Genomic DNA, 12,500 nt, shown 5'->3' on the forward strand with positions numbered 1-12,500 from the left:
CGCGAAACAATCGGACGGGCGGACTAAATAATATTCATTTGAGATCATTTTCCCGATGCTAAATGGCGGACGGGGGAAAAAAAGTGCTACGCATTCTCATTCGTAACTTTTTTTTTTCTGGAAATAAATACCAATACTCTCGTAATGATAATGAAAAAAATGATGATGATGATAATGGTGGTGGTGATGGTGATGATGTGATTATGATGATGATGATGATGATGATGATGATGAAGATGAAGATGAAGATGATGATGATGATGATGATGGTGATGATGATGATAATGATAATGATAATGATAATGATGATGATGTTGATGATGATGGTGATGATAACGATAACGATACTACTACTACTACTTCTAACAATAATAACAACCACATCAATTACCAAAAGGAACTCCAGCAAAAAAGGACCAATAACAACACTAAATACACCCCCCCCCCCCACGCCGAACCCCACCGGGTGCTCACGTTCACACATGAGAAATACATACGCACCCCCACGAACCACAAACCAAACACACGTATATATATATATATATATATATATAATAAAAAAAAAAAAATATATAAATATATATATATAAAAAAAAAAAAAAAAAAAAAAAAAAAAAAAAAGAGAAAGAGAGAAAGAAGAAAGTCCCATCCACCCCCCCACCGAGTCCCAAACCAAACCAAAACAACCCGGAGCGCCGCCCCCCCCCCGGCCCAGGCAGCCTCCCCCCCCTCCCCCCCTTCCTCCCCTCCCTCCCTCCCCCCCTCCCCCCCTCCCTCCTCCCTCCCTCCCTCCTTCTTTCCCCCCCTCCCTCCCCCCTCCCTCCTCCCTCTCCCCCCTTCCCTCCCTCCCTCCCTCCCTCTTTCCCTCCCTCCCTCCCTCCCTCCCCGCAGGACCCAGAGGCACCGGCCGGCAGCGGGACACCGGTCACGTCATCACACGCTCTGACCTGCCGCCTCCTCCGCCTCCTCCGCCGGGACCTCTGGGCGAAGGAGCCCCACGGACCCCGCTCTGCGCCCCCAGCACGCCCGCCCCCAGCACGCCCGCCGCTCGTTACGGATACAAACAGAAACAAACAAAAAAATCTGATTAATCCTTTTGATGCTGACCTTCCGCGCGAGATTAAAGATCGCATTGAATCTATTAGCGAATTAATAAAAGGGTAAATAAATACGCATACATACACAGATAGCGCGCGCATCAACATCGTGACTTCGCCCCCTCCGCCCAATCCCTCCCAACTCCCTCCACTTCTCCCTTCCACTACCAGCGCCCTCCCTCTCCCTGTCCCCTTCACCTCTCTCTTTCCCTCCCAGCACCCTCCACCTCTCCCTCCCTCTCCCTTCCCCTCCCAGCCCCCCCCCCTCCCCCTTTTCCCTCCCCACCCCCCCTCCCCCCCCCCCCTTCCCTCCCTCCCCTCCACCTCTCCTTCCCCCCCAAACCCCCCTCCACCTCACCCTCCCCCCCCCTTCCCCCCTCCCACCCCCTCCACCCCCCTCCCCCTCCCCCTCCCCCCAAACCCCTCCACCTCCCCTCCCTCTCCTTTCCCCCCACCCCTTCTCCCTCCCCCCCCACCCCTCCCCTTTCCTTCCTCCCCCCCTCCACCTCCCCCTTTCCCCCCCTCCCCTCCCCCCCCAAAACCCCCTCCAGCTCTCCCTCCCTTCCCTTCCCCCCCCCTCTCCCTTTCCCCTCCCAGCCCCCTCCACCTCTCCCCCTCCCTCCCCTTCCCCCCACCCCCTTTCCCTCCCCCCCCTCCCCTTCCCCCCCCTCCCAACCCCCCCCCCCCCTCCCCTCCCCCCTTTCCCCCCACCCCCCCTCCCTCTCCCAGCCCCTTCCACCCCTCCCTCCCTCTCCCACCCCCCCTCCCCTCCCCCTCCCTCTCCCCCCCCCCCCACCTCCCCCCCCTCCCCCCCCCCCCCCTCCTTCCCCCGCCCCCCTCCCCTCCCCCTCCCAACCCCTCCACCACTCCCCCCTCTCCCTTCCCCCTCCCCCTTTTCCCCTTTTCCCCCCTTCCCCCCTCCCCTTCCCTTCCCCCCAGCCCCCTCCCTCCCCCTTCCCCCCTCCCAACCCCCTCCCCCTTCCCTTCCCCCCCCCCTTCCACCTCTCCCTTCCCCTCCCAGCCCCCCCCTTCCCCTCCCCCCCCTTCCCCTCCCCCCTCCCCCTTCCCCCCCTTCCCCCCTCTCCTTCCCCTCCCCCCCCTCCACCCCCCCCCCCTCTCCCAACCCCCTCCCCTCCCCCTTTCCCCTCCCTTCCCCTTTCCCAAAACCCCCCCTTCCCCCCGCCCCCCCCCTCTTTCCCCAACCCCCTCCACCTCTTTCCCCCTCCCCCCTTCCATTTCCCCCAGCCCCCCCCCTTTCCCCCTCCCTCCCCCAAACCCCCCCTCCACCCCCTTTCCCCTCCCTTCCCCTTTCCCCCTTTCCCCCCACCCCCTTTTCCCCCCCCCCTCCCTCCCCAACCCCTCCCCCTCCCTTCCCTCCCTTCCCCCCCCCCTTTTTCCCCCCTCCCCCCCCCTCCTCCCTCCCAACCCCCCCCCCCCCCCTTCCCCCCCCCAACCCCCTCCACCTCTCCTTCCCCCCCCTTCCCTTCCCCCCCCCCTTCCCCCCCCGCCCCCCACCTCCCTCCCCCCCCAACCCCCCCCTCTCCCCCCCCCAAAACCCTCAACCTCTCCTCCCTCTCCCCCCCTCCACCTTCCCTCCCCCCCTCCCTCTCCCCCCCCCCCCCCCTCCCCCCCCCCCCCTTCCTCCCAAACCCCGCTTGCCCCCTTTCCCCCACCAACGACTCTTCCCCGCCTTTCCTTTTTGAATTGGCCAACTTTGGGCCTTCCGTTTTTGCGAGGGCCGATGAGCCAGCCTTCTGCCTGCCTCTTTCTTTCCTTTTCTACCCCCCCCCTTCCCTTCCCCTTCCCTTTTCCCTTCCCCCCTCCCCCCCCATTCTCTTGCACGTCTTCCCTGTTTTTCCAAACCCCTCTCCCCCTTTCCCCGCCTGGGCTCGCTCCATCCTTCCTTCCTTCCTACCTACTTCCTCCCCCCTCCTTCTTCCTCGTCCTCCTTCCTTCCTTTTTCTGCACCCTCACCTTCTTTTCCCCGCCTGGCCCCCCCTCCCCCCCCTTCCCCCCTTTCCTTCCCCCCCTCCCGCCCCCTTCCTTCCCTCTTCCACCTTCCCCTCTCTCCCTCCTTCTTCTTCCCCCCCTTTTCCCCCCCTCCCTCCCCCTTCCTCCCCCCCTCCTTTTCCCCCCTCCCTCCCAAACCCCCCGACCTCCGCCAGGGCCCCCTGCAAAAAAACCGGCCGCCCCCCCTTGGTCTCCGAGGCAAAAAGACCCCCAGCGGGGATCGGGGCGGCCTCTCCAGCCAGACCACCCCACGGACCGCAGAAGGTGGGGGGGCCCTGACCGCCACTTGCGCAACCCCCCCTCAATGGAGCGTTCACGGCCCCCCGAATGCACAGACCGGGGGGGAAGGGGAAAGGGAAAAAAAAAAAAAAAAAAAAAAAAAAAAAAAAAAAAAAAAAAAAAAAAAAAAAAAAAGAAGGACAGAAGGGCCCAAAGAAAAAAAAAAAAAAGGAAGAAAAAAGAAAAAAAAAAAAAAGAAAAGGGGGGGGGAAAGCGTTTGGGAGGGAGCCCAAAAGGACCGGTTTTGGCCCCAAACCCCCCTTTTTTTAATATTTTTTTGGGGGGGGGGGGAAGGGAAACATAAGGTTGGGGGGTTTTTTTAGGCGGAAATTACGATGGAAATAGATAACCCAACATCAGTTTAATCATCTTTTCTTTTATCAAAACAGCAATCAGAAATTACATATTACATACATCGACAATCACATGAACGTATACATTCACATACCTATGCGCGCACACACACACACGCACAAACAAACAAACACACACACACACACAAACAAACACACACAAGCACACAAACCCAAACAAACACACATACAAAAACACACACACACAAATCCAAACAAACAAATAAGCACAAACAAACACACACACAAACAAACAAACACACACACACACACACAAACCCAAACAAACAAACACACACACACACGCACACACACACACAAACCCAAACAAACACACACACCCAAACAAACACACACACACGGCGCACCTCATCACACGCGAGGCAGTGTCCTGTGGCGTGACAGGCGGGCGACGTGACGAGTCAAGTCTCTAATTGCGCCAATCCTTCACGGCCAGTGCTGCCCCCCCTCCCCCACTCCCCCTCCCCCCCTACCCCCACCGCATTTTCTCTGCTTATCTCTTCTCTATTCTCTTATTCCCCCTTTTCTCTATTCCGATTTTTGAATCAACGCGTGATTGTGATGGAGAAGTTATGGTGGTGATGATGGTGATGATGATGATGATGATGATGATGATGATGATGATGATGATGATGATGATGATGATGATGATGATGATGATAATGATAGTGACGAAGATAATGATAATGATAATGATGATGATGATAATGATAGTGACGAAGATAATGATAATGATGATGATGAAAATGATAATGATGATAATGATGGTGGTGATGGTGATGATAATGATAATGATGATGGTTATGGTAATGATGATGATGGAAATGATAACTAAACACTGGTAAAGATAAAGACTGATGCTTTCTGATGATCCGAAATTACTATACTGCCAGCAATAACAACAGTGCCAGCGACAACAACAAAAAATAAACCGAACCTAAATAATCCCCCCCCAAAAAAAAAAAAAAAAAATCTAAAAATAAAGAGTCACGACTGGAACGAGGGCAATTCTTTTTTTTCTTTTCAAAAATATATATAATGCGATTTTTATATAACGTGATATTTACGGCCTCGGCGAAGAAATACGATTATTGCAAAAATTTATGAATATCATCAATTTTATGTGTGTGACCAACTTTACGATTTACTCTTCGCCGCGAAAACGAACTGAGGGAAGACCAAGAGAGAAATAAAGGGGGGAGAGAAAGAGGAAGAGAAGGGAAGAAAGAAGGGAGGCAGTGAGGGAAGAAAGGGAAAGGGAGAGGGAAAGAAAGGGAAGCGGAGGGGAGAGGGGAGGAGAGAGAGAAGGGGAGGGAGGAGGGAGGAAAGAGACGGGAGAGGGAGGGAGGGAAGGAGAGAGGGAGGGAGGAGGAGGGAAGGAGAGAGGGAGGGAGGGAAGGAGAGGGAGAGGGAGAGGGAGAGGAGGAGGAGGGAAGGGGAGAGGGAGAGAGAGAGGAGAGAAGGGGAGAGGGAGAGGGAGAGGGAGAGAGAGAGAGAGAGAGAGAGAGAGAGAGAGAGAGCAGAGAGAGAGAGAGAGAGAGAGAGAGAGAGAGAGAGAAGAGAGGAAAGAAAGAAAGAGAAAAAGAGAGAGAGAGAGAGAGAGAGAGAGAGAGAGAGAGAGAGAGAGAGAGAGAGAGAGAGAGAGAGAGAGAGAGAGAGCGAGAGAGAGAGATACAGAGATACAGAGATAGAGAGATACAGAGAGAAAGAGAAAGAGAGAGAGAGAGAGATACAGAGATACAGAGAGAAAAAGAGAGAGACAGAGACAGGCAGACAGACAGAGAGAGTGAGTGAGATAATTAGTTGGAGAGTGAATGAATGAATGAGAGACAGAGTGACAGAGTGCCTATGTGTGCCTGTGATTCTGAGAGAGAAAATCTGAATGGACCGAATGACTCTCTAAATGAGTGAGTGACTGACAAAGAGCGTGACCCAGCGAGTGGCTCAATTATGATTTAGAGCAGTGGTGATAGCGTGAAGGAATGCTTGATTGCAAGAGAAAAAGAGAGAGAGAGAGAGAGAGAGAGAGAGAGAGAGAGAGAGAGAGAGAGGGAGAGGGAGAGGGAGAGGGAGAGGGAGAGAGAGAGAGAGAGAGAGAGACAGAGAGAGAGAGAGAGAGACAGAGAGAGAGAGAGAGTAGAGAGAGAGAGAGAGAGAGAGAGAGAGAGAGAGAGAGAGAGAGAGAGAGAGAGAGCGAGAGAGAGAGAGAGAGAGAGAGAGAGAGAGAGAGAGAGAGAGAGAGAGAGAGAGAGAGAGAGAGAGAGAGAGAGAGAGGAGAGAGAGAGAGAGAGAGAGAGAGAGAAAGAGAGAGAGAGAGAGAGAGAGAGAGAGAGAGAGAGAGAGAGAGAGAGAGAGAGAGAGAGAGAGAAAGAGAGAGAGAAAGAAAGAAAGAAAGAAAGAAAGAAAGAGAAAGAATTAATTAATTAGTTAATGCTTGATTGCAAGAGGGAGAGAGAGCGCAAATAAACCAGACAGGAACATGAACACGTGAATGAGAGCTCGACTTAACAATGGACAGGTGAGTAAATCCTGATACGAATCAGCGAGTGAATAAGAGGAAGTGAAGAATCCGTGAACATAAATATCAAAGCATAGCAATCGTCCTCACATAACAAAATCAAAACAAAATAAAGCAAAAAAAGCAACAACAAAACAATATCCACACAGAATTTAATGATAGATATAAAGGCAAAGATATCGTCAGGCTAAAAAAAAATAAAAAAAAATAAAAAAAAGGAAACAGAGGGAAGGAAATAAAGCACAAAAAAGAAAGAAAAACAAGAAACAGAGGAAAGGGAATAAAACACAAAGATATCATCAGACTAAAACAACAACAACAACGAAAAAGTAAGCAAGTAAACAGAGGAAAAGAAAGAAAACACCGCAATCAGACCAAAATCAAATCAACACAAACAAAAGCAATCAAAGATCAGAAAGACAAAAAACACAAACAAAAATGGCTCGTCTCAGTCCCCCATCTTTGCCCTCCTCCCCTTCCCTCCACCCTCCCCCTAGCCCGCTTTTTATGTGAGTGTGGCCCACAAGGACACCATGATAAGAAAGCCCAAAGGACCATTCGACAAGCCCAAAATTCAATTTAGCCCCCCCCCCACCCCACCCACCCCCGAGGCTGGCCAAGACCAATATCTGCGGGGCTAGATAAATGACCCACCGACCCCTCGCCCTGACCCCTCCCTCCCCTCTCCCCTCGCCATGACCCGTCCCCCTCTCCCCTCGCCCTGACCTCTTCCCCCACCCCCTCCCCTCGCCATGACCCGCCACCCCCCCCCTCTCCCTCGCCTGGCCCTTTCCCCCTCTCCCCTCGCCATGACCCGCTACCCCCTTCCTCGCCTGACCCTTCCACCTCTCCCCTCGCCATGACCCTTCCCTCCCCTCCCCTCGCCATGACCCTTTCCCTCTCTCTCCCCCTCCCTTCATGCCATGACCCTTTCCCTCCCTCTCCCCTCGCCCTGACCCTTCCCCTCCCATCCTCCCTCGCCATGACCCTTCCCCCTTCTCCCCTCGCCCTGACCCTTCCCTTCCCTCCCCCTCGCCACATGACCCTTCCCTCCCCCTCCCTCGCCATGACCCTTCCCTCCCTCTCCCCTCGCCCTGACCCTTTCCCCTCCTCCTCCTCCTCGCCTGACCCTTCCCTCCCCCTCTCTCCCTCGCCATGACCCTTCCCTCCCCTCCCCTCGCCATGACCCTTCCCTCCCTCTCCCCTCCTTCCTCGCCATGACCCCTCCCTCCCCCACCCCTCATGCCTCGACCCCTTCCACCCTCTCCCTCCTCTCCTTGACCCGTCCCTCTCCCCTCGCCTGACCCCTTCCCCCCTCCCCTCGCCATGACCCTTCCCTCCCCCTCCCCTCACTAGCCATGACCTGCTTCCCTCCCCCTCCCCTCGCCCCGGGACCCTTCCCTCCTCCTCCCCTCGCCTGACCCTTCCCTCCCCCTCCCTCTGCCATGACCCTTCCCTCCCCTCCCCTCGCCATGACCCTTCCCTCCCCCTCCTCTCGCCATGACTCCCTCCCTCCCCCACCCCTCGCCTGACCCTTCCACCCTCTCTCCCCTCTCCTTGACCCCGTCCCCCCCTCTCCCCTCGCCATGACCCGCCGCTACCCCCTTCCCTCGCCTGACCCGCCCCCTCTCCCTCTCGCCATGACCCTCTACTCTCCCCTCTCCCCTCGCCTGGCCCTTCCCCCTCTCCCCTCGCCATGACCCGCTACTCCTCCCCTTCCCTCGCCTGACCGCCCGCCTTCCCCCTCTCCCTCGCCATGACCCTTCCCCCCTCACCCCTCGCCATGACCCGCTACTCCCCCTTCCCTCGCCTGACCCGTCACCCCCTTCCCCCCTCCCTCGCTATGTCCAGCCCCCCCCCCCCCCCCTTCCCTCGCCCTGTTACCCGTCCCCCGTCCTCCTGTCCCCTCTCCCTCTCTCCCCTCTGGTAGAAGCTGGGCGGTAGGTACACTTTACATTAAGCCTTGAGGAATATATGAAAAGAGATACGAGATAGGGCCAGGGAGGGAAAGCTTGCTTAAAGCGTTTCAGAGAGAGACAGAAAAAGAGAGAGAGAGAGAGATAGGGGGAGGGAGGGATAGAAAGAGAGAGAGAGAGAGAGAGAGAGAGAGAGAGAGAGAGAGAGAGAGAGAGAGAGACAGAGAGAGAGAGAAAGAGAGACAGACAGAGAAAAAGAGAAGAAAAAAGAAAGAGGAGAGAGAGAAAAAAGAGAGAAATAAAAAGAGAAAAAGAGAGAGAGCCGAAGAGAAACAGAGTAAAAGCTGGAACCAGAGGGGGCGCGAGGAGGCCCACACACCCGCCCGCGAGAGCCAGGCCCCGAGGCCGACCGCGCCCACGAAGCAGCGAGACCGCCCCCGCTTCAATCATGACGAGATCGGATGAAGAGGAGCAGGACACCCCACAGACCCGGGAGGAGCTTCGTCCCAATCCCTGCCCCCAATCCCTCACCCCCACCCCCACTCCCTGCCCCCAATCCCTCCACCCCCACTCCCTGCCCCCAACCCCTCCACCCCAACAATCCCTGCTGCCCCAATCCCTTCTCTACTTCCCTTCCCTCCACCCCAACAATCCCTTCACCCCATTCCCTTCCCCTTCCCCAATTCCCTTCCCACCTAATCCTCCACTCCTCCCTGCCCCCCAACCCCCCCCCCCCCCCCCGATTGATTTCCTGATTTCCACGCGCGTCCCCCCCCCCTCATTGTCTCTTCCTCCGTTCTCGGCCTTCTTGCGGACTCAACAAGGAGGATTAGCTTCCCCCCCGAAGATCCCTTTTCTCCCACCTGGAGGATTAGGCTCCGAAAATCCCCCTCCCTCCCCCGCACGTGACCCCTTCTTCGGACCCCGCTGCGAGCCCCTTCGACCCCCCCCCATGCGACCCCTTCGACCCCCCTTGACCCGCCTGGAGGGATCTGCCGCCGTCAGACTTTTCCGAATTTCTTGTCTGTCTTCCTCCAAGTAGAAGGAAAAGGGGATTGGCTTCGTATCAAGTTTTAGAAAGATCGTATCAGCAATTTCTTCTCTCTTTCCTCCTCCTCCTCCTCTTCGTAAGTATCTTTCTTCCTTCTCGACTCTCTTCCTCTGCTTTTTTTCTTCTTCTTTCCATTTTCCTTTTCCTCATTTTTTTCTTCCTCAATCGTGTGCTTGCGAGTGTAGGGCAGCCTGTCCGTGGCACACTCGCGCGTATGTATGTGTGTACATGTACGTACGGCCGTTTGTTTCCGTCCACATGAGTGTATTAACCTCAATCTCCGTCATCCCCCCCCTCAAAAAAAAAATAGTAATAATAAAAAAAAAAATCCGGCGATTCACGACAATGCGCCCTCGGGCCACACACGCTGACCTCTGACCTTTGCAGGGGTTCCGGAGGCCGGCCGTGTCCTACCTTAACAAGGCTCTTCCGCGGGGGCCTAACTCTCGCACGCGCTCAGCCATTCCTCTCTCTATTATCCCCCGAAAATGCGAAAAAAAAACCCTCCTCAATACTCCTCGCAAATTCTAACAAAAAAAAAAAAAAAAAAAAAACGTTAATTAAGAAAACGTTACCGACCCCCAAAGCCCAGCCCATTACTCTTCTCCTTCCTCTTCCTCCTACTCTTCCTCCTCCCCCCTCCCCTCCTCCCCTCCCCTCCTCCTTCCTCTTTCCTCATTTACCTGCTCCTCTCACCCCACCCTCCCTTTTTTACTCCCGCATCCCCCTCTCCCTCCCCCTCCGTTACGCAACGTCTTTATTACACGGCGCGCAACGAGTGTCATAAACACGGGAGTGAGAACTGCCCGATCGTGAGTACCTTGTCATTACGCCTCCACGTAAGGCCACACCAAAGGGGGCAGCACACGCACTCTTATCGCTGTACAACGCCACGCCACACCACACTACACAACGCTACAACACACCACACTACACAACGCCACGCCACACACTACACAAAGCCACGCCACACCCCACTACACAACGCCACGCCACACCCCACTACACAACGCCACGCCACACCCCACTACACAACGCCACGCCACACCCCACTACACAACGCCACGCCACACCACACTACACAACGCCACGCCACACCACGCTACACAAAGCCACGCCACACTACACAACGACACGCCACACCACACTACACAACGACACGCCACACCACACTACACAACGCTACAACACACCCCACTACACAACGACACGCCACACCACACTACACAACGCCACGCCACACCACACTGTACAACGCCACAACACACCACACTGTACAACGCCACGCCACACCATGCACTACACAACGCCTCCCCACACACTACACAAAGCTCCCCACGCCATCACCACACTACACAACGTCTACAACACACGGCGCCCACTACACACAGGACGCCACGCCACACACTACACAACGCCACGCCACACCACAGGGGGCTACACAACGCCACGCCACACACACGCTTATCACTGTACAACTCCACGCTACCACACTACACAACGACACGCCACACCACACTAGCACAACGACACGCCACACCACACTACACAACGCTACAACACACCCCACTAAGCACAACGACACGCCACACCACCACTACACAACGACACGCCACACCACGACTACACAACGCCACACCACACTACACAACGCCACGCCACACCCCACTACACAACGCCACGCCACACTACACAACGCCACGCCACACCACGCTACACAACGCCACGCCACACCCCACTACACAACGCTACAACACACCACATTACACAACGCCACGCCACACCACATTACACAACGCCACGCCACACCACACTACACAACGCTACAACACACCACATTACACGCCACGCCACACCACACTACACAACGCCACGCCACACTGTACAACGCCACGCCACTCCACACTACACAACGCCACAACACACCACATTACACATTACACACCACACACCACCCCATTCCGACACCACAAAGCACTATAACAAACCCACACCACATCGCGAACACCTCAATTACTACAACAAACTGACCTCTTGCGCCGCCCACACGTGACCTGTCCTGCTACTCAGCGCCCCCTACCCCCCCCCCCCTCCCCGTACACCCAAATTACCACGTGATATAAACCGATACAAGACAACGACGTCAAAGGCAAGCAGCAAAGAGGAGAGCAAAAGCAAAGGAAGAAGAAGAAGAAGAAGGCGAAGAAGAAGAAGAAGAAGAAGAAGAAAAGAAGAAAAACAAGGAAAAGAAGAAAAAAAATAAAAACAAGAAGGAGAAGAAGAAGAAGCAGAAGGAGGAGAAGAAGAAGAAGAAGAAGATAAAGAAGGAGAAGAAGAAAAAGAAGAAGAAGAAAAACATAAAAATAAAAATAAAAATAAAAAGAAGAAAAGAAGAAAAGAAAAAGAAAAAGAAGAAGAAGAAAAAAGCTCGCTCTCTTATCGCCTTTGTGTGGAACTTTGTTTACGGATGGCAGCGGCCGTTCTAAGAGGCACAAGGTGGCCGTTATGGGAGGCACACGAGACGGCCGGCTGGCATTTTGCTTGCATACTCTCCTGCATCGCCCGGCTGCTCGGGGAACGGGCCGGTATACATATGCATGTACGTTTTGTGTGTGGGTTGTTGTTGCATGTACTGTGTTTATATACCGTTTAGTTATACATTCAGCGACCCCCTCCCCCCCCCCTGCCCCAGGAGAAGCATTCGGACCAGGTTAAGCGGCTGCCTCGTTATTGCGGTTCTTTCCCTTTTCACCCGAAAGACTCCGAGGCCAAAGCCATCTGTTTAGAACCACCGTATGTTATTGTTGTTGTTGTTTTTTCTTTCTTTTTTTATGAATTTCACTTACAACTGCAATCTTGGCGAGGAAATTTATTCAGATGCTCGTCTGTTTTTGATCATTTCTTTCACTTTCCCTCTACTTCTCTCTTCCTCTATCTATCTTTTTCTATTTTCCCCCTTTCCCCACCTCTTTCTCCCTGTCTCTTTCCCTTCATCTATTTCGCCCTCGCCCTATCTCTCTCGCTCTCTCCCCTTCCCTCTCTCTCTCCTTCCCCCACCCTCCCTCTACTTCCCTCTCTCCTTCCCTCCCCTGTTCTCCCTACCTCCTCTCCCTCTCCTTATCTCTTTCTCTCCTGCTCGCTCGCTCCACCCTCTCTCAATCTCTACCAACCCCTCGCCCTCCCCCCTCTCTTCCCTCCTTCTCCCTCTCCCTCCCTCCAAGTCCCTTTCTCCCTCGCTGAACAGTGACAAAACGT

At 54.6% G+C, this 12,500-nt stretch overlaps 1 protein-coding gene across 1 annotated transcript in view; it reads left to right on the forward strand.

Annotated features, from left to right (window-relative positions):
- LOC138859950 (soluble scavenger receptor cysteine-rich domain-containing protein SSC5D-like) overlaps positions 1-11,228 on the forward strand; it is a 19,329-nt gene extending 8,101 nt beyond the window's left edge. Inside the window, exon 4 of the mRNA XM_070116465.1 lies at positions 10,102-11,228. Within this exon, the coding sequence (XP_069972566.1) occupies positions 10,102-11,228 (1,127 nt within the window). The remainder of the gene's footprint in view (positions 1-10,101) is intronic.
- The last annotated feature ends 1,272 nt before the right edge of the window (positions 11,229-12,500 follow it).

This window comes from Penaeus vannamei, chromosome 39 (genome assembly GCF_042767895.1).
Source record: "Penaeus vannamei isolate JL-2024 chromosome 39, ASM4276789v1, whole genome shotgun sequence".
NCBI classification, from domain to species: Eukaryota; Metazoa; Arthropoda; class Malacostraca; order Decapoda; family Penaeidae; genus Penaeus; species Penaeus vannamei.